Source organism: Cylas formicarius, unplaced genomic scaffold, assembly GCF_029955315.1.
Source record: "Cylas formicarius isolate icCylForm1 unplaced genomic scaffold, icCylForm1.1 PGA_scaffold_2__14_contigs__length_35257938, whole genome shotgun sequence".
Lineage (NCBI taxonomy): Eukaryota > Metazoa > Arthropoda > Insecta > Coleoptera > Brentidae > Cylas > Cylas formicarius.
In genome coordinates this window covers 6,641,156-6,665,121 of record NW_026844319.1, presented here as the reverse complement: position 1 = coordinate 6,665,121, position 23,966 = coordinate 6,641,156, and the positions used below count along the sequence as shown (strand labels likewise).

The 23,966-nt window shown below is 33.0% G+C and overlaps 1 protein-coding gene across 2 annotated transcripts in view; it reads left to right on the top strand.

Moving 5' to 3' along the window:
* The window catches only part of LOC132697800 (ribosomal protein S6 kinase alpha-5-like), a 126,058-nt gene that overhangs the window by 15,200 nt on the left and 86,892 nt on the right, over positions 1–23,966 (top strand). Inside the window, exon 1 of one of the 2 annotated variants that reach the window (XM_060663455.1) lies at positions 8,612–9,331. The exons of the other annotated variant lie outside the window; for it this stretch is intronic. Coding sequence (XP_060519438.1) covers positions 9,148–9,331 — 184 coding nt within the window. The 5' untranslated portion in view covers positions 8,612–9,147. Of the gene's footprint in view, positions 1–8,611; positions 9,332–23,966 lie in introns of those variants that run through there. 2 annotated transcript variants of the gene reach the window in all.

Here is a 23,966-nt window from a genome sequence, read left to right as displayed (position 1 = left end):
AGACGATCAGGTAATAAAAAGACTTGCGGTTGCGGCGGCATCTTAAGATCGCAAAGCAAGCAAAGCAAAGGATAAATAGTTGGACGTTTCCGTCTTGTGTGATGTACTACTGCTTCAATGACTTGCTCCTTAAAAAACCGTTTCAAAAAATTTCTAGGTTCTTCTAGGTATAGATTTCTTCTTGGAGAATTCACTACTTGCCTTTAACTGTTTTAACCATATTAGTCATGACTTGTCAGAGCTTTTGATTTTTTAAACGTTTCTGGCAAAATACGCATTTTAAAACTCGTATAGGTTTGGTAACAGTTTTTATGTCATTGTAAACTTGTTTCCTTATGTCATTAAAATTCAAAAAAATTTGTAGAACATTAGGATCCTTGCCTTAACGGAATGCGGATGCGGATTTTTGTACATTTTTGTTTGGATATTTGTTTTGACGTTACGAGCTTTCCGCCTTATTCCTTCAATGCGTATCTATTATAGGAAACAATTTTTTGATAAGCCAAATAGTTTTCAAGTTACAGCGAGGTAAACGATAACATGAAAATCAGTTTTCAGAGCAAGCATTTATTCATTAGAGATTCCCATATAAAAGCATTATGCGGTGTTTTTAAAATGAAAACATAAAGTATTTCTAATAAAAATATTGAAAGGCGGTTTTGTCAATTTAAGAGCAGTATGGTGTAGACAACAAAATAATAATAATTTCTTGACAATTTTTAGGAAATTCACCCTGCAGCGCACGATTTTTATACGACCAACTGATGATGCATTCTTAGTGTACAAGAAATGATAAAAAGTGATTATTACGTTTTAGCAAGAAAGTGCAAACGAAAATCCTGTTTAATAGAATTTTGCGAACTTATTAAATCTACTAAGAAAAAGGCATTTCTATTACCACAAAAATATAAACGAAGTCGGGACATTTTTACATCTTGACTTTTCACAACCCAAGTTGCATGTCAAGGGTTCTTGAAAAACATTTAATTGTTAAATCCGCAAGGCGACATCTTCACTACCGAGATATAGAGCGTTTTTAAATTTTCGGCCCTTTAGAAATTTGCCCATAACATTTTTATTTATGAAAATTTTGGATCCAGATAAAAACATTGCCGTTCTCTGTGTCGAACCAAAAGTCGTTTCGGAACCCCGACTTACAAAATTTGGGAAAAGGAAAGCAATTAATATATATATATATATATATATATATATATATATATATATATATATATATATATATATATATATATATATATATATACATATATATATATATATATATATATATATATATATATATATATATATATATATATATATATATATATATATATGTATGTATATATATATATATATATATATATATATATATATATATATATATATATATATATATATATATATATATTGTTTATATTTTGTTTTTTCTTAGACCTTCTCTATATTTATGTTTAGCTTTGGTTATTGGGTTATAGGTCTTTATATTAAAAGCGATTAAAATTTTTGTCCATATATTGACGTTTCGGGCTTCTATGACCTTCTTCAGAAAGGGATACGGTCTAAAATTATGTTATAGTACAGGTCTTTTTTTTATATATATACATAAACGGAATTACAAAGAACCTTATCTAAAAGAGACAAACACAAATCCTAAAATTGAAGAGGTAGCATCATATGGAAGTTCTATACTTTAAAAGCGTTTGGTTTTGTCATAGTGCCTAGAAATATTATTAATGTTTTGGTTTTTTCAACTATGAGAATAAAAAAGTCATACCCTTGATAAAAGATAAAAGTCCAACAAAAAATGATTTGTATACGGCATATAATACACACAAAGTTAACGAAACAGGTAAAATATATATCAGGGTTTAGAAAAAATAATACCGATACGCGAGGTTTGCTCGCGTTGACGTTACTGTAAAAACATCGTACGATGCACGATTGTTTTGGTGCAAGGTTCAGAGAATATACAGAGTGTTTTTGTTAATTTATGATTTTTTTCTTTTATTTATTTTAAATTATTTTTATATATTATAATTTTATATTATATATATATATATATATATATATATATATATATATATATATATATATATATATATATATATATATATATATATTAATTGCTTTCCTTTTCCCAAATTTTGTAAGTCGGGGTTCCGAAACGACTTTTGGTTCGACACAGAGAACGGCATTCCGCTAATTCTAATCTGTTATAGATGCAAGATGCAAGATGTTAAGTGGATTAATCTATATATGTGAATTACAATATTCATCTTTCTTTGATTTTTTTTTCTAATTATCCAATTATCTAAGATATCGGGAGCATGTATATCCTGCCGAACCACAACGACACTAGGAGAGAGTACTCGCAATTTTGGGGTAAACTTTCAATAATACATCGTTAAATATTCAACGAAGGGGTGAGAATTAAAAAATTATTATCTTTTATCATTTTGTAAACAATTTTATAGTCTTTTTCAATGATGAATATTGATAAGTCCTAATTTTTCATAACTTCAAAGTCAATTCCGGAGTTTTTTTTTCAGAATTTCGGAAACAACACAGCGTGATCTTATTTCTTATAAGATTTGTGTCCACAATATAACCTTACTCTTTCGGAAAAATTCTACCCACCTGTCAGTTTTGAGGCGTGCCTGTGTTGTAACATAGGCGGCAGTAACCGCGTTAACGGGGATCGTAAGCTTCTTCCTTGAGTTCGTAGTTAACGACAAGTGCATCTTCGTTAATAGGAAGTACACAAATGGCGGGATTTCTTAACATGTTGAAAAACTCTTCGGCAGATCTAATAACGCCCCCCGGTATGCTCTAGCTGAACATCATGTTGCGACTTGCAGTAAGCGGTTGCCTGTTGTTTGATACGGACAAACTTGTTCATCATTTCTTTGAACAATCCGCCTTTCTTTTTTGCCACATCAAAACAGTCTACTTGATAACACCACATTTCATCATCTCCAGCATCTCGTACTTCATTTCCAAAGCCTTTTTCACGTCATCGATTATCCAAGTACCCAATAATGCTCTCTGTTCAGGGGAGTGATTGCAACTGTCTTGGTTCAGGTCCTCCCCGCATGTGTGACAAAGAACAAACATCAGTTTATTATTCACCTTTGTAGGAAGTACGGGGTGGTACAGATCCTGTGGTGGTAGAATCTTGCATTTTATTAGCCATTAAATTAAATCAACGGGTTCACCCACCAAGACCATAGAATATTCATGGGGAAACTTTACAAATTTACACACACAGGGATACAGAGAGCAAACATCAACGTATTTTCTGTGCTGCCTCCGTAAAACGCGTCGATAGAGGATGGTTTTCAATGTAGGCGCGAAGTTCATTATTCACCATCAACCTTCTAAACTCGCACTACCACATTTCGATAACTGTAAATCCAAATGATTTTATGCGATCAATTTTAGCAATCGTGGATTCATATCTTGTGTTAAGTATTTCGGAGCGGTCATCTTGAATTGGATCACTTTTATTATGTTTAAAACACCCGGGACACCCTTGAAACTCAATGACCTGTTTTGTCTCGGCGCAAAAACCATCCTCTTTGACATCCGCTACTTCGGCTTCCTTCTGTTTGGCCGCTTGGATTAGTTTGATGAGGCGTCGGTGTTCCTCAACCACAACCGGCCAACCATGATTGACTATCACACCGTCTATAACCACCCTAGTGTATGATTCCGATAGTGTAGGGTTGAAGAAAATTATGTCTAAACACCTTCTGTAAACGGGCACACATTTCCAGTGTCGAGGAGCTGTTGCCTACATTTAAGCCACTCTACGGGCGACAGAGGACCAACATGTCATGTTGGCCAATGTGTTAAACAGATCAGGAAAATAACCTTTTTTTAAAATTGTCGCCGAGACCAAAAAAAAGCTTTTGGTAATTTTGATAATGCCATAGGGAAATAGGCGAGATTTTCCACGAATTTTATGTTTTCTAACATCATTGAAACTATTTTTGTTCCACGCATAATGAGGTTACACCGTTACAGCACAACCACCAGGTTAAATAGTTTCATCTGGTTCACGAGGAATTCCCCTGATAAAGGTACAACGTTGTCGCCCTTGAGTATATGTCGCCGCGCCCCGCATTTATTACATATTAATATATCTCCGTCAGATGATAAACACGAGTCGCATCTCTGTTCGAAGGCACAAATATTTGGTTTGTGGAGTAGGGATTCGCCTTGTTGTACTGTTTTTCGTCTGATTTCCAAGTAATAAAACACAAACCGCAGGTCGGCCGTTTTTGATTTCCCTGCATCATGCTATATGAAAAAAAGATCATCGGCGGAGACATGTTTCTTGCAGATCTTGCAGAACACTTCGTCACAAACATGCTCTCTATGTCCATTCACGACCTTCAAACATTCCTCACACAGGACAATCTGCTACCATACGGTGGTCTTACTGATGCTGGTGGGTCTTAATGTTGTTGTCGTAGCATGTCTGACCTTTAAACGACCTCTTGCGCTCGGCAGATGTTATTCTTATCTAAGTAGGAGGACATGCAGGTAACTGCAGACACGCAGGACAGGAGCAGCTGCAACGGTGTTTATCGTTGCTATTGTAGCGGACGTGACATTCCTCGCAGTAGTATACGCAGCAAAACGCCGCGGTTAAAGACGTTATCACATTATAGTGACCTCGATGGTGCAATAAATTAAGGGAGGAACCGTTTTCTGATATGCCATGGAATATTCCTCTGGAACCATAACAGTAAACCGTTATTTCGTAGCCTTGTAGATGACATTGGAACTGTTTAATTTCCGGTTTTCCACAGCCTCCTGGGGTTATAACAATACCGGCGTCTTCTACGAGGTTTCGGGCGTAAGTTTTTTTTATATTACCTCTATTTTATGTGTATGTATACTTTTTTGAAAAATATAGGACATTGGTCCATATTTTACATGTGTCTTTTTTCCACGACTACCTATGACAATTAATTGTGAAAGCTAAAACAGACATTTTAACTTTCACCTAGGCCACTACGGTCGAAAGGGTGATAACTATGTTTAACAGACACAATGTATGTAAACACGTATATTTTCTTTTCTTTTTTTTTTACAGTGGGAATAATTGTTTTGTTTTTCTTCTTCAGGTAAAATTACCAGATAATTCAGTTACGACAATTAACAATTGGAAGTTATAATTAATGGTAGATATCGAAAAAAAATAAGTTAATGCACTTTGAATTCTACCTAATACTTGAAGGTTGAGAAAAATCTATATGTGAAAAAAAACTTACTAAAACATTAACATTGTCACCAAGTGCAAAATCTAGTCAAAAAGTTGCTGGCCACTATCTCAATAACAAGTTTGAATAACAACCTTTCATTGTTGTTGGTCTATTTTTATTAATTGTGAAAAATAAAATTTGTTGAAAAAGAAATGTTCCGATATTTTGCTTTTAGCTTCTCAAAATAAGCGATTTTGTAACATAATAATGTTACAAAATCGCTTAATAAAGTTCATTGTATTTACCAATCTTAACGGACTCAAGGCCTTTGCGCAATTCCTATTTTCGGGGTTTAAAAATTCGTCAAAATCGCATTTTTTTTCTCGATGTCAGTACCAGAGCGCCAAACATGCCGATTAGCTATCTAAAATGCAAAAAAATAAGCTACTTGAGCAGTTCTACAGAGTTTGCAACACTGCGTTACGCATAAGTTTTTTTTTAAAATGCTTCTCAATACTCAATGTCTGCAATATAGGTATACTTCTCTAAATATTTCCAAACGTTAGCTAACGTGCAACATATCAGAAGAAGGGTACTTTCAGCGAGACTAATTTTTATTAGGATAATTAGTATTAGGATTTTTTATTTTTAAAAAATTTTCATATTTTGCGACTGATTAAAAATTTCCGTGAATGATGCGTACTCTGTCCTAGCCCCATAGGTGTCCGCCTTCTCCTGCTGTGGTTTGGCATGTTTTTTCCTGTCGAAACAGGTCTGTTATAAAAATTAACAAGTGAGTTTTAGAATTTGGTCGAAAGAATGGGGATATATTATGTATACAAATCTCATAAGAAATAAAATAAAGCTATGTTGTTTTCGAAATTCTGAAAAAAAGAACTCCGGAATTGACTTTCAAGTTATCAAAAATTAGGGATTAACAATTTTCGTCATTGAGAAAGACTAAAAAATTGTTTACAAAATGATAAAAGCTAATAATTATTCAATTCTCACCTTTTGTGAAATTTCCGCATGAAATCGAGTACATGGTACAGAATAGTCAGTACAGAAATATTCGGCGAAAAATACATATGCGCTTGATAATTATTTTGCCTTAGCGAATGTTGAATTTAGAACTTATGACATATAAAAGAAATGGTTATAATACAAAATGGTTCATCAAAATTTATTTACAAACTAAAAAACAAATTATTTATTATTAATTAAATGATTAACGACCTGCTTGAAGTTGACGCCAGGAGAAGTTCAAATGCACCAACTTCTTTGGCTGTCTGGCCTGGCCGATAAAACAGAATAAATACTTATCGGCCGACCTGAAGTTGGCGGCTGGAGTAGTTCAAATGTACCAACCTGTCGGGTCACAACGACTTCCTTCCTACTTACAGCGTTTCGTTTTTATAAAACTAATCAGCTCTAATTTTTCTTAAAGACGCCATATTAAATTTTTGCACCTCTGAATTGTCTTTTCAATATATTACGGCAGGTTTGCGATATATTAATTTTTTTTAACTGTCTCTAGTAGGTAAGAATCTGTCACACGTTTGGATAAATTTCAATAATTTTGGCCGTAATAGAATATCCTTGACTTCCCGTTTTGACAGCTGAAATATTATCAGAGTATAAACTAAGCAAAACTAAACCGTAACTTTGAAATAAATGATTAAAAAATTAACTGGGTTGTGGTGTGTCTGACGCCAACTGTGTCTTTTTTTTGTGACAGTTTAGAGATATATTTACCTAAGTACACTGTAGCTTAGGCCAAAATGGAAATGGAGAAGGATTTCCAGAGTAAGTAATATAATAATCAATTCAAAAATGATTAATTAAATAAATAATAAGCCACAATTTGTCAACATCGATTCAGAATTAGTAAAGAATTTACGAATTTTATTTATTATTAAATTATCGTTTTAGTATTCTTAATCTAATCTAATAACTAACTGTGACGTATTCTATAAAGCCATGTATACATCTGATCTTTTTTGTCTATAGTACTACGAAAGTCGAAATTTAAACCGGAGAGATTTGATCATTTAATTGCATTAATTACATTATCTAATTTATGATTTTCTTAAACGCTTAATGCCACAAAAATGTTCTTTTAGTTTCATGACATTATCGTTAATATAATTGCAAAATTGGAGAAAAATTTAAAAATTCTTGGTCTATACATATTACAAATATTTAGCAAAGCAAAGCAAAGCAAGACTAAAATCTACAGATTTTTATTTTCAAAGCTTACTACTTTTTCCGGTTTACAAATCGCACCAAGTGAAAGTTCATAACTATTATAAATATATCAATAATAATAGTAAATAATGTATAAATAAAATTGATATTTTCATAGACAAATCTACAAGCTATTAAAAAGTCATTGTGACTGATTAGAAATATTCCATTTAATACAGTTTGTTTTAAAAGTTCTAATTTTTACATTTCTTCTAAATTTTATAATAAATTGGTATAGATTAAAATCAAAAACAGCAAATTTCAGTTTTAAAGACATATTTCCGAAAGTACAAAAGAAGAAAAAAACTACTGTTTCCCAGATGCCAATAGTGAGAGTCGAATGGCCCATTCCTAAATGTGTCTCCGATTGCTTGTCCTAATTTTGCAAGCCTTCGATTCTATTGTACAAAATTGATTCCCTTAAGGTGCAGCCGAGACTTTAGCCGTGTTTAAAATCATGTAGTCATTCAATATTTTCAATTTGATTTTTGCAAGGAATCGGTGAAAAAATAATTTATATAGGTATTATTATAATTTAAAAATTATAAATAGAAAAATGCGCGGATGAGAGAGAGAGGGCAATATATATTTTATGCATTCAGCAAAAGAATGAAAAACTTTTAATTGCTCAGTATTAGTCAATTATTAGCCAATTCGAAATAACAGTTAATAAATTCTGTTTTATTGCATATTACTCTCGGTTCCACTGTTATTCGCCCGCCATCTATGGGATAAAAGCGAAACAAAGTAAACATTGGTCTCCCGCTGGTATACTGTGTTGCATATTGATTCGATAATGTCCAATGTCTTGTTGGCCGTATGTAGTATCTCTTCTGTTCCCTTTCTATGCGTCTGTTAGTAACAATTCGCTCAAAAAAATGATTTAATTATTATATTGACTAATTTCCGTCCTACCTAAACAGTAATTGGATGCACCGTAAAGCTCGCATTTTTTACGCTTTTGAAAAATATAATCCAAAATATTTATAAATCAGTCAGCATACAAATAAATCTGTTATCATAAAGATAATTGCAGCTAGTACAAAAACCTTCCACTTTAAAAGCTTTCGTGGAATACAATCTAGATAGTGTCGAAGTGAGACAGACGGACATTAGTTGGTGGTGGGGGACTCAAGGAGCATGGACGACAATCGGTGAACCGTCGTTCAGTCACAAATGATTAGGCGTGGAGAAAACTATGCGGGTGTTTTTGTTAAATATTTATTTTTGTACACAAGTTTTAAGTTTTTCTGTGCAAAATCTACCTCATTTTTGACAAACGTGCGACCCGAAGTTATGGATACAGTGACTTAATAATCTGTGATCTTAGGTGGATGTGTAACGGATGATTCGACCTAACCTATATTCAATCCAAAACATAGACGTTGTTGACATTTAAATTCGGTGATAATAATTGGTTCTTTAACTTGAACGTCGCACTCTGGTCGTGTCTTCGTCGAAAGCAAAGTGTATTTTAAAGTGGGTCAGAAAAAACCAAGTGACGAAACGGTTATAAACTGAATTTTAACAGTTCTTTGACGACCTACTTTCGAAGTACTGTTCTTTACATCTGGAATTTCGATTTAATTTCCCTTGTTAGCGCTCGTGGAAAAGTGTTTTATCGTGAACTATGCAACTAGTTGCCGTGGTGTGAGATTGTTCCTGTGAGGAGGATTAATTAGGGAAAATGCGTTGTCACAAGAAAACTAAAGAAAGCGGATTTTTCGATGGCGATTCAACGGAACACGATTCAAACATGACCAAAGCTTTAAAAAGGACTAAAGTGCTCACCACTTCGGGCGATAACCCAATGAAAACAGAATATATGCGGGTCGAAGGAGATTCCATTCTTACAACCTCCGAAAAGAAAGGTAGGTAAAGGAGCTATGAAAAAGTTTTGGTGCTACCTGGTCGGGCCTTTTATTACTGGCAGTATACACCATTTCCATCAATACTTATTCGAGTTCATCCCAAATAAGTATCTGCAAAAGAAATTTTATATATGATAACTTGAAGGTTATATTGTAACCGTTATACATTATATCTCGATCCCTGTGTGACAATTCCCGGGAATACCCATCGTCTTCTGTTACTGGATAATTATATTTTAAGTAAGGGTTCTTGGAATTCCTTAACGTAGAGGAAAGAATTTACTTCTAATTGTGAAGGTCGAATTTTGCGCATGAACTTTTAAAGCGCAAACAAACTAAATCATTTATTTGTTTTGAGATCGAAATTTTGTTTTAGTTAATGATAATAACTATAAAATTGTGCTCTGATTAAGGCAACATGTTTTCCTAACTGTGCAGGGTTAACTGCTACGCCATAGGGTTGAACAAGGATTACTTCTATTATAGATATTAAGCAAATGCAAAAAATAACTAATATTTTTTTAAACTGAATTCCCTCCACATTAGGTAAGAGATTTTTATGTTTTAAGGTCAAAAATATACATTTCTAATAGATTTAGGTTTATCCTTAAAGTTACAAGTTAAAGCAAGAGAAAAACCATGTAGCTAAACTCAAAGGAGCTTATTCGCATTAATCACTAGCTTTTAAATACGAATTTTAAAAACCTTCATACATATAATCCTCAAATAATGTTGTCAGTAATAGTTCTGAGCTAAGAACATGTATTTAAGCGCAATTGCCTGTATCAGATCAATTCTAAAATTTATTAAATGCTGTTAGTATTGCTTGTCAGATGTTTTGTAAAACTGTTCTCTGTAATAGAGAATATTCTGTATATTCCAGTAGCGGTAGTTGCGAAGTTAATTGTTTATAGTTTCTATAGTCTCATATCTTGATAAAAACGCTTATCTTGATAAACTTGCTAGTCATCTAATAAACGGTCTTTACAGAAAAAATACACATTCGCGATGACATTTCGATCAAGTTATATGACATGCACCCAACGTTTGTCATCTAAAATCACACTTCCGTGTATTCTGTGTCAAGTTATAATCACTTGAAACGCTATTATTAGGTTAGATATCAGAATCGAAATAATTTAGGAAACCTTCAAGTTGAGACCGAGTTTTATTAAAAAAGACGGGAAAATACAATAATGTACAGGTGGTTCCATTTACACAGGTTGTATGATAATTTTACTCTCGAATTTAGTACATTTGGGACAACCTGCATTGTGTGAAAGTAATTTTTATTTTTAAAAACTTTTAAAGTCACGTATTTTGGTTACAATATTACGAGTCCTATACAAGTGTGCCAAATTAAGTGTCACTTTTCCATGCAGTATTGTACTAAAATCAAAAATAAACCCTATTATTAAAATATTTATATTGGTGGCGTATGTCGGGACAGTCTACAAAATGTGAATTAAAAAATTTCCCAAAACGTATTGAATAAAATGGCGACGTCTCTGAACATTTAATCTATTTTAAGATCGAGTTTTATGTCATAATGGTTTGATCACAATTTGAGTTCATAGATTTATTCGGAAGTGAATATCAATTGTTTTGCTGCATTCACCGTGAAAAATACTAGTGCTTTGCTCTCGACTTTGCTAAATTAACCAATCTCTTAATTTTGGTACGCCCATATAGCGTGAACATGTGAATTCTCAGTATGTAAACTAACATGAAGTAATGTTTTGTCAATTATTTATTTCAAAACTAACCTACAAAATGACTACCCACATTATAATAATACCAAGCGGGTTTTACGAATTTTTGGCTAAACGAATTATTTACTACTAGTCACGACTAATACACGCTGTAGGTATTTTGTGGGAGATTGAATGTTATAAGTACATCGACGAAAACTTGGTTTACTTAACATACTTACCGCCTTGTAGAGGTAGGTACCACGGTACGCTGAACAGGCGACCGTGATGTTAAACCGGTAGGTTTACTCCCTGTACAGTTAATTCAATATGACTGCGCATAGAGCCTTATGAACTTTGATTCGTAGCGTCCAAGATTAGCGTTTAATGTACAGGATCGCTCATTTATTATGGCATGAGGTCTTATCTCAAAACCAGTAAAAATATCAAAAGAGTTTTGAAGACAAGAAATACAAAAACTTTGTTATATATTTGGTGATGTTTTTGCATGAAAATTAATTTTTTTGAAATAGAAACTCTCCGTTGATTAGATTTTTCATGAAAAACAGGTAACTGAAACCAATATAGAAGCTTCACTACTTTGGCTCCCTTTTAATTTGGCAACCAATGTTTGACAGTTAATGTAAAATATAATAAAATCTAATGGAAAAAAATCAAAATAATAAGCGAGATCCAAATATTTTAAATTTGCTTTATTAGTTGGTCAATTATTCGTGTACCATTTTTTCTTATAGTTTCTGGATATCTTTCATGAAATTGCCATTCCATTTTTAGAAATAATTCAAATTTTAGCAATTTTTTTGGTAGTAACTTAATTACCGGGTATGATTTATAAGACTAATAAAGAATCATAGTAATTTTACAATGGAAAAACGCTTTATTTTTTCTTTTTCTACTACCTTATGCAAAGTCTTTTATTAATACTTTGTTTTTGATCACCCTGTACTTATTAATTTTTAAAATATTCATACAATACTATAAAGAAATCAAACACAAATGTATAATAATCGTGTCAGTCGCACTTTTGTCACAAAATTCAAAATATATTAGAACTGGTAAGAAAAAGTTATTTAATTCATTTTATAAGTCAATAAGGCAAACAAAAGTATTGTCTGCATTTGGATTGAAAAAGAAACCATTAAAATTATAATTAACAGATAATAAAATAAGCTCCACAAAATAGTATTTCAATTGTTTAAAATAACAATTTATGAATGTTTAAACAAAGAGGCCATCGTTAAGGTAAGGAGAGTCCTTTTTTGTTTCTATTAACGCTATCCTCAGGCTAGAAAGTCCTATTTTGGGTTTCAGGTACATGCAATATTATTGGAAAAGGTTTTCTTATAAAATGTATTTTTTTATTAGAATTAAATTTAGCCAGACATTGAATTAAAAATATCACTCTTACTTTACATAAGACGAAAAGATTTTTTCCAATCATGCCTTATTGCCTTTACTTATGTGTTGGTAATAAAATGAAAGAAAATTATTAAGAAAATTTAGTTGTTACCTTTCGCCCATATATGATACATTAAATATGCGTAATAAGAAAATCGTTAAAGTGACTAAAGTAATAATCTGTAAACAAATCAATAGTAAAATATTTTCAAAGTACTTAAAATGTTATATTTTGATAAGTTTAATAGTCGAAAAGAGTTGATTTATGACAAGATTATTTCTTCTGCATTTTAAAACACTTTTCTCTTCTGAGTGTAGATAAATTGGACATCACAAACTCATAAAAATTTATTATAAAACAAATGTTATTAATTATACACATGTGTCACATTCCACAAAAAATATATCGAAACTGTGGCAAGTCGTAATTTAACTAAATTAAAAAATATTGAATTGTCTCATATGATACCATCTAAAATTTCATCGCAATATACCAAACGGTTCAAAAGTTAGAAGGGGAACGCTGGACTTTTATGTCCTAACTGTATAAAATATTGTAATAGTATAGGTGCATTAAAACAACTTTTGTCTTCAATAAGTAAAAATAATAAACGGGTCAGTCACAAGCTTTTATACAAAATGCAAAATGCTTAAAATAACAATTTATGAATGTTTAAACAAAGAGGACATCGTTATAAATTGTAAGGAAAGTCCTTTTTTGTTTCTGTTAACGCTGTCCTTAGGCTAGGAAGTCCTATTTTGGGTTTCAGGCACATGCAATATTATTGGAAAAGGGTTTCTTATAAAATATATTTTTTTATTGGAATTAAATTTACAAAGACATTGAATTAATATCATTCTTACTTAACATAAAATGAACAGATTTTTTCCAATCATGCCTTATTGCCTTTACTTAGGTGTTGGTAATAAAATGAAAGAAAATTATTAAGAATATTTAGTTGTTACCTTTCGCCCATATATGATACATTAAATATAGGTAATAATAAGTCACAAGCTTTTATACAAAATACACAAAACCAGCTGCAAATTTATTTAAAATTCCTGTTTCGAATTTTAATAAAATGGCGTAATCCTAACCGGCGTTATTATTAGTTTTGGTAAAGTATAGGCGAGGTCGTAGGGCTTCCCGCATGGTATCACTCGTGCCGAGAGGCATATTATGGGGTGGAAACACTTGTGAGTAAAAAACTGCCGGGCCGAGGATACATGGGCGATGCCATTCACCCTTCATGGATTCGCGTCCTACCGTGGAAAACTGTTTTTATTCTTTCTCACTCGTAAGAGTGCGTTTCCTGTCGCTAGACACCAGTTGGGCGTATAGTTTTATTCGAGGCGTTATCGATTGATTTTATATATACCACATTCGATCCACCTACCACTGATTAAAATTTTATAGTTGTAGCCTGTAGCCACACAAATGTGTGCAAAATTACATTGAGGTGAATTATTGATTACATGATTGATACATAAGAAACAAAAATAAATACAAGTGTACATCAATAACGCGAGATTTGGCTGCTATTAACAGAATAACTTCTACGTATAATTCTCGGTATTGTATTATTATATACTTCTCGAAGAACTACTAAATAATTCCCTAACATTATAACTAACTATATTGATTTTCAACTAATAGAAAAGAATATGTAGATATATATTGAGAAAAAACAAATGGTATAACTAGTAATAAGTAATTTCACTATTTAAAATTTGTATTTAACCTTTCAACAGGTAATGTAGTGAGTATGCAAACTTATGATATAGGCCAGGTACAGTATAAGAAAAGCTTTATTTAAAATATATTAGATTCGATATAATAATAGTTGATTTCGGAACCCGATTCGTTAATATGATTGGCAACATTTACTAGATTCATTGTAAAACCACATATAATTTCAATTCGGAAGGCGTTAAATATTTTTCCATAATCTAATGTTGTCGACTCTATTTGCGTTATTTGGCGGCAAGTTTATGCTTCCTCCTCTCCTATACTCGACAACAGAATAATAAAGACTAACCAAAGCTAACCAAATACTTACCCGCAACATTTAATTCTTCTTTGAATTTTCTTATTGCATTTTGAATGTTTGCAAAGTAATGTTTAAGTTTATTGTAAATTTAAATAGGCATGGAATGGTTTTACATAAACTAACCTGAAAATAAATTTAAAAAATATATTTAGCACTTATTTTATGTATCTTGCGCTATGTAGTAAAGAATAACGTAAAATTATCCTCATTTTTTCATCATCGTATCGTTACACCACTATTTTAAAAACGAGTAATTGTATTGGAGACTTATTAAAAAACTTCCAAATGCGAACTAGTCGAGTCATCATCAGCCTAGTTTATAAAATGTTATAGATACCCAATATAAAATCAATGCGTTATTTTTGTGACAAAGTAGGGTCCCGCTAGATATTTAGATATTGGTAATGGAGTAATGCCAAGTACCGCCCCAGATTCTCTCTATTATATTTTGGAAATGCCTTGAAATATCAATGACATCATCAAAAACGCTCAGGGTTGTTTGAAGTAAGTATACTGGGTGTTCTAATACTAAGACTATTTTTTGGGGGAAAATGCCTCCTTCACTATATACGGCTTCTTAAAAGTTGTTTTTGTTTATTGTTTCTGAGAAGGGTCACTTTACCCGAATGAAATTTGACAGTTCCTCCTTATAAAATTTAACTTTCAATTAATTTATAATATTATTCATTCATAGTTTTTTCTCAAACAAAGCCCGGAGGAGGATATTCCAGGCACATATTGATTAACCTAACTAACGGTATTGTTTAATATTCTCTTAGAAATTTTATTAGCGTTTTTTGAAATACCCTGAATATTTTGAAATTAATTCTGCAATAAGCTATGCTATCTTGTGCGGTTGTGAAGAAAACAAAAATCATCATCGAAAGCATTTTCATATGGATTTACTTTCTGTTCTATAGACCAAGAAAAAAAAAATAACATAGCGTACATAGAACATGAAAATTTATTCCGAAAATATCGTGTGGACAAGAATATCAAAACCCTTATTGCCCCCATGATCCGTTGAAGGTCGGCTAAACTAAATCTTTTAAATTACCACACTATATATTAACAAAATTTCCATTTCCATTGGTCTGAAACTCTATTTTGGCTGTATCGAGGGCAATGCAAAGGGAACCAGTTTAATTGCAAACTGTAAATTGTAACCGGGTATTGGAAAAACAACCATGATAACTTTTTCCCAATTGAAATTTATTTCTACTTCTTTACCAATAATTGTTTGCAAGGTTGTTTTCTGCTGGTAGGTTATACTTTCGTTTAGCAATGTTAATGTGTACTACTAACTATTCATACAGCCGAGTACAATCAAATACAAGCTTACATTCAATTAATGTAAATTTGTTATCCCGTCGTGAAATTAGATCAACTTGTGACCTGCGTTTATCTTAGGTAGATAATACCATAGAAGTGTACAATTCCTAGGAATTAAAAATCATGTCGGGAATTTTTCGAGGCATTTCCGATTCCTTCGCAGTGTCAATCGACTCGGTAAAACTCGAGGTATACAAGCGACCATCCGCGGTGCAGTAGAATCTCGCCTTTGCACACCTGGCAACCCGCACACCTGTAGGTTTTTATAGTAACCACCACTATAACAGCGTTAATTTTAACTTTTGCTTTAAGTGTATATGTGCCGAATAGTGTTCACCTGGTTTGAGTGTTTGCTATTTTTTGCAACCCTACCAAATATTACACACATTAGAAAGAGAACCGGAGAGGAAAAAAGCCCAGTTTAATGACCTTAACTTAAGGTTCAAAACTCATACAACTCAAACTCACATAATTTAATAGACATGTTTTAGAAAAAGACACTGCATAGTTTTGAAAAGCATACATTTTCAAATACATCCATTTTTCCGTTGCCATATGCTAGTTTCTAAATTTTTAATTCGCCCAAAATACCTATGTTTATGTTAAAGCATTTATCTTTCTCACTGATCAAAATTTAAATTAAAATCGGCAGGTTCTTGTATTGCTACCGGATCCCTATGGATTTCCTAATATATACCAGACTAAAATTATGGCGCCACCTATATGGTGTCTCGCCGGGAACATCGATCAGTAACAACTATATGTTAGCCTTATTTTTAAGATTTTAAATAGAACACAAAAAATTGTTTTTAAACTTTAATTAAGAAATGTTCTTCATACAAAAAACATGTTTAACATATTTCGATAATGAAGAAATTAATTCACAGTAAAAATACCACCAATTTAGTTTATTTAATATACTAATGGATTCGTTGAAATTAGTTATAGAATGCAATCAAAGAAATGCTTAACGAACAATAACAAAACTTAATATAAACTTAGTTATTTTTTTATTTTAATTTGACTACTGTGATACTTAAAATGCCCAAAGGAGTTCTATCCAATGGAAAGTTTCATGGGTTTCACAGAGCTGGCACACCAGATTTCACGCTTAATTCCGGTATCATGTGTTATCATCGAATTTATTGTAATGTTATTTTATTCATTCCACCATTGGTAGAGGTGGTTGGTTAAAGGAAGCGCATATTATGCATTAAAAGAAGGAACACGAAAATTAAGTTGTTGGAGTGCTGTGAACAATCTATAGGTCATTATGGTCAAACTATTGGGTAGCGGTTCGTCATTGCTCACTGGACTGTGCTGTTGATATGCATGTTAATGTTTAGATCTCTATAAACATACACTGCCTGGTAATTAACCGAGGGGGAAATCGCCATTCAGAATTGGTATAACTGATTTTACAGATTCTCCTCCTGCTCCTCGGGTAGCTATAATATTTTCCTAGAGATGTCAATGATCTTCCGCGTGTGCCTCTAAATTTCATCCATTAATCGGCATTTTATGCCAATTGTCTCTAAACACACACACTTGACTAATTGTCTTGGCATTGGGCATATTTTTGTAAAATCACAAAATACTGAGAAAAAATACTGGCGTCAAAATGCCACGTCTAAACAGAAACCTGTTATTGGTTGGTATGAAATGACTCTTGCTAATGGTCAAGAACGAGATTCCAAATGACCGCCCATGCGCTTATTAAATGTCCATCTCGATATTTATTTTCATCATCGCTTTAAAAATTCCTGTATTTTCACCATTTTAAAACTCTAAATTGAAAGATTTATATAAAATTTCCACATAAAACATCTTTTCGTGGAGTGAGGAATGTTGTCAATGGTAACTTAATTTAAAATCTGAATTTAAAATAATATTTTTGATAATTTCTTCAAAATATTGTTTCCTAATTTTTTCTTAGCTGTTAATAAATTTAATTTTGTACATAAGAAAATAGGAATAGAAAATTACAAGAAATCACAATGACGATAATATGAATTCATGTTCAAATTGAATGCACCAAACCAGAAGCGTAAAGCGGAGCTGTAAATTTGTAAATAAATATAATAAATTTATTTAATGAGATCTACCTAATTGGCATGAAGCCCTACTAACAGACAAGTTGTAGTACAAATTATTAAATAGTTACAGATGCATTGCAAGGAATGATGATATTACGAAACTTAACCTAAAGTCTAACCTAAGCATTAACTCTTAAAAAAAAACAAGAGAATAGGAAAAGCCTGAAATTAGTAATTATAGTTACTGGGGCAAACATTATTTATTTATTTAAATAAAGTCATTAAATAATGGTAATCATGGCGATCACTAGGATGCACACAACCAAAAGTATTTAATAATATTATATGCAAAAAGCCTTGGGGGGTATGCTCCGTCCAATTTATACCGCACATGCTTCAGAAACTTACTCTGTATTTTTTCCAGGTTTAATAGGACAATTGTACCTAAGACACCAAGCCACTGATGCCATTTCTGTGTTTTTAAAGTCTCCATAAAATCCACAGCTTTTTGATTCTTCTGACTGTACCTTATTAACATGAGAACTGTTTATTTGCTCCAAACTACGCTGGAAAGTAAGACAATCCTCTGAAATGTTACGTCGCCCGCATATATAAAAAAACTGACAACAAGATCTTTACCAATGTCATTAACGAAAATGTTGAATAACAGTGGCACCAATATTGAGCCTTGAGGAACTTCTGAGGAAGTAATGCATTCATCGGAAATGTGACCATAGAGATGGACGTACTGAGTGCGGTTAGGCAAGCATGAAGAAAACAAATTAGCAAGCGATTCGGAAAATCCAAAAGCACGGCCTTTAATCAATCCGTGTATTAATTTTAGGCTATTTCGGACATACTGAAATAATAATCTTTATAATAATCTAGAATGTACCTCCGAAGAAATGTACAAAATAGGTTCCTAATTTTTCCGTTTCCCAAAATTTCCATCTGATATTTAAATGGTTCCAAATCAGGAGATAGATAAACCACCTTCATAAGAGAACTTGCGAGAATCTGCCTTCTCGACGGATTCCAAGGTGGTCAGCGAAATAATTCTTCGAGAACAATAGTTGTGCAACATTTCGCGTACTGAGTGTTATTGCGCAAATTTTTGCGACGCTGCGGCGACCGCGGGTTCGTTGAACATCATCTCCGAACGGTTTAGTGACCACGAGAGGTCCATGAACGGCCTTGGGAGTCCCGCTATCGGTCCCGAAGGCCCATAGTCGTCTTAGACACTTTCCGACGTTGATGGATCTTTTTCAATGGGCTTTCTTATAATGTCCGGACGTGGTCTGCCTTACGGGAGTGTTCTAAACAGAAACAAGCGTGTTCCTTTGGTGGTAATCGATGGAGAGAGGGCGGGCCGTCGCCGCCAAATTGTCGCCGAGCATCGCAATTAGAGGGATATTATTTCTTAATTAGTTTCGTTTTAACTTAACACGGTTTACGGCATATGCGGCAATGGCACGTGGCTCTAATTTAAACGGTACACAAAAAATAAAACACGTGGACGTGTATGTATACGAAAAACGAGCGTTGAAAAAACATACGCCCCCCTTGCCGGTAAGGACGGTGCTGTAAGCCATGCATGTTTAGGGCGATTCCCTTCTGGTTTTTTTATAACAATCCTGGGGTAATTATGACATATGCTAAAATAGGCGAATAGAGTTATGTCGATGTGATAACAGCAGTCAGTATTCAGTGCATTTATTTGCTAAATTACCGGTTAATATAACCCGTAAAAAAGTAATTGTAAAAAAACGAACTTACAATGCAGTTTTTTAGTTCTTGATTGCTGTGGTGTGAGAATTTTTGCAATCACCACTGGATGTGTTATAGTTGTGGTTATGAATTTAGTATTGAAGTATTGTCGTTTGGTATAGATCAAAAGTGGAAAAAGTAAAGTTAGATCAGGTTTCTAAACTGCGTATCTCAAGGTTTAAGATCGAGTACGTTGAGAACTAACGAAATACTTCGCAAATGGCACTTCCTAATTTGGTATCTATTATAATTTATATTCATCCACAGGGTTTCATTTATCAAGTCTCTGATAGTTCGCCTGAAGTTGCCATCGAAAATTGGTTTTTGACATGTGATATTTGAATTGTAGGGGGCACTACTACCTAATACGACCCTGTATTATACTTTCGGTTCGAATTCCTCAATTCTCAAAAGAGTTATATACAGGATTTTTCTCTCAACTCGTTCATTAAAAGTTCATTAAGATGAGATGAGATGCGATATTAGAAACGTCTTTCAATTTTTGGGACTAAGGTAAGTGCCGAGTGTGCTTTTGTTATAGAATATTTTCAAACGTCTTGTCACTTCCGGTTCAACCGGAAGTTGCTGTCAACTTGCTTATTACAAATAGTCCCGATATTATTACGTTTTGAGAAGATTCTATGTGAAATTGTAAACATATTTTATGAGTAGTATATAGGTACACTATAGGCCACCCGCACTCCTCTCCCTTTTTGTGGGCCTGGCCTCCTTCCCCACGACTCTCTAGCTCCTCCCCCTTTACCCATAATCCCTTGAAACTGGCCCCCATTGGATAAGCAACCAGAAATATGGGGTTTAATCAATCCCCCTCCTCTAGTTTGCGATGGCGGCGAAGCCAATCAGAGCCCAGATATTTTCCCACCCGTAAGAAAAGCAATGACGTCAATGAGACTTGATCACATTGTTCGCGTGACCATCTGCACCCTCTAGCGGTTCGAATGTAAACTAGTGTCCCCTCTTGGAGTAAGATTTTCTTTAATAAGGTAACCCCACCTAGTGAATATTGACCAAAACATTTATTTGAAAAATATATAGTTCTGCGAATGTTACCCTCGCGGGTACAAACTGTACTTTTTACTATTGCGCACAAAGGTCAGGGGAAATAAAGACGAAAAGTGTTGGATTTATTTTTTCGGAACTGGAAGCTGGCTGGCACCACCAATAATATCTGCAAAACAAAAACCTGGTTAAAATTTTCATTAATAAATTAGGATATTAGAATCCATATACGTGCGTTAACTTCATACGCATTCTTCTGTTTAAGGTATCGTGAAATATTTGACTATTTATCTGGCAAAAGTTCATATGTCAAAAATATTATGTGTATGTGGCCGTGGTAGGTTTTCTTTGCTATTGTAATTTTATTTTTATTATTTAATATTTACAAAATTAATTTATCTATCTTATTGATGATTTAGATTTTCTTTGCTATTTTATTATTTGTTTTTATTATTTAATATTTTCAAAATTAATTTATCTATCCTATTGATGATTTTAAGATATCGCAGTCAACTTTACTTTTTGTTTTATTTATTGATGATCTTTGAGGATAGTGTACATACTTTTTTTTTCGTAACTTATCTGTATCTACCCTGTATCTACCCTATCAACCCATGTAGCAAACTCGAAAGGCATCTTAACTAAAAAGTCATATACTTTAAAGCTGCTGCTACTACTACATCAAAGTGTGTTTCTATGGCAATCTCTGGACGCTTATACTAAATACTGTAATACTCTTCTCTGCTAACGCTCTAGGAGACGCTATTTGAACCCCGTTCAAAGAAAAACTTCTACAGCCCAAATAACCTCTCTGAACCACACTTAAGCGCATCACTCTTTCACTGTCTTGCAGCCTTCAGATTAATATTCTGTACTAACTACGTACAGTATCTGAACTTTTCTGTCTGTGTATTTTGTTAGCCGCCTTAAAAAAATTACAAAAAGGTATGCGAACCTAGAGGATATTTTCCATATTTTTTACAAATGGTGACAACAATTAATGCAAGTATTATTTTTGTTAATAATCCATCTTTCGCTATGACATGAAAACATCGATGTTTTAATTGTAACTTTTCTCTTTAGTCTATATCTGTTCTTTAACTAAATCCCCACCTTTTTGAAAAATCAATCTCTAAAAATAGTTATTTTTCTCTAATATAAAGTTATACGTTTTCCGCAATGTGTGTGAATATTTTTGCTAGAGCATTTAGTTACTCAGTACATGTCCTAATCAATATTTTAAAAATATAATTCTAATGATACTTGTTTACGATTTGAAGATATCCAAACTTTTCCTAGTTTTATAAATGAGAGCTCACTACCAAACATCACAGTACAAACTACCGTACTACGCCCCCCTTGGACAAAATCAGGTTAGTCAGTGTCATTAATTCTACCTGCGATAACGAATAGCGTATTGTTAAGTAAGGTTTAATACGCAGAAAATTTAAGTAACAAATAATTGAAATGAAACTCACTAACATCATAAATTATTTTAAAAAATTAGAACAATTGGAACTTACTGGAGTAACCAATTTGGCACTAAAGATGGAAATTTTCGAGACTCTACTAGGTGCCTACAATAAATTTTACTATTATTTTTAATGCAGAGACACAACGATTTTCTAGTTCTGAATTTGATCAGGGGTATATGACCATAGTTTACTCCCACTCTAAAAGCCATGCAGTCTAAGCAATCAGAGTTATTGAACGCCCATTTTGTGTATTAAGTTCAAAACAGACACCCTCTGGGCCTACGAATTCAGCTACCACCTACTACTTTCACTACTATTAACAAAAAAAAATAGGTGGCATTTCTATAATACGTGCAAAGTTTATGTGAAACTGAGTGGAAGACAGAGTAATTCAACAATATGTTCCTAAACATATTTCCATAGCATTCCGTAAGTTTTCTCAAAGTCAGTCAAACCATCAAATGGGAAATTCCAATCCAACTTATGTAGTTGTGGAAATATATTAATGGCCTACGTTACCGATGGTACCCGACTGAAGCTTCTCCGTCTACGTCTTCTACGTCTCAATATTCCTGTTAAACAAAAAGAGAGGTTCTATATTGCCATAAATATGTTTTTTCAAAATTTTACCTGAATGGTTCGTGATTCCTTATATATGCCGTGTTGGCAGCAATGTGGCGACGACTACGCTTAAACTTTCCATATCTCGTGTCCCCATGACTGGTCTGTTTCATATATGAAAGGTCACCTCGCACCGCTTTGACCCTCCTTAAAAAAACGAGGCAAGTCTTGTACTTATCATATCAAAACTTATTTCATCACCTCCAAAGGGGGAGTGGGGGTTTCTAAAGTATAGTAGATACTACTTTTATGTACAATGTCCAATACCTATTTGTAAGGTTTTGAAATATTCGACCTTGAAAAAAAATTGCACTTCCGGCTTAACCAACTTTGAACATGTGTATGTTTGTAATTTCTGGAAATTTGATCCTCAAAAGAGGCTTTAGTTCACATAACTAGTAAAAGTAACTAATTATATTTGTCAAAATTGGCTGATTATATTAAAAATCAATTTTAAGCCTCGCGAATTGATTATTTCAAATCCAAATAAAATGAATCAATTTTTTAAGCACAAACTAAATATTTACCTTCTATTTAATAACTGACTATTTTAAATTCCAAAATTGGAACACCATATTTCACACAACTACCAATAAAATTTCCCTGATTTCACGGAATATTTGACGCACTTCAATGGTTTTGATAAATAAATTTGAATTGCGCGTCTCAAGCAGTGGCATTGAAAAAAATGTTTCGTCGTTTTTTCTTTCCCTTTAGATTTATAAAATTAATTTACGATGTAATAACAAAAATTATATACGTTGTTTATAATTAAATGACTTTTTAATTAGTGAAAAGTGCTAACAACCCCACCAAAATCTTATAAATACTTTATGATTTTACCCACATTTCGCAAGTTTCTTAAATATTTCGCAGATAATACAAATATTTCACTGATTTCACTGATTTAATACAGCTGGAGCACTAGTTTTCATGCTTAATTTACCTTTCGTGTGTCACATACCTGTGAAAAATTTATGGTTTAGACACACATTAAAATTCGAGCATAACATTTTTTTTTCGTTATGCCTAGATAGATAATTTTCTTTTCTGTTTAAATTAATTCTTTAGATGCAAAACTCCCTGTGTTTCATCCGGTTTTATTCTATACGCTTTTTCGAGGGGTATTTGAACTCGTATATGTACGCGCGACTTTGGCGGAGCAAGAAGGGTTGAAAGCGAAGCGTAGGGTTGTTAAAACGAGCCAGACGTCGAAAACGTTG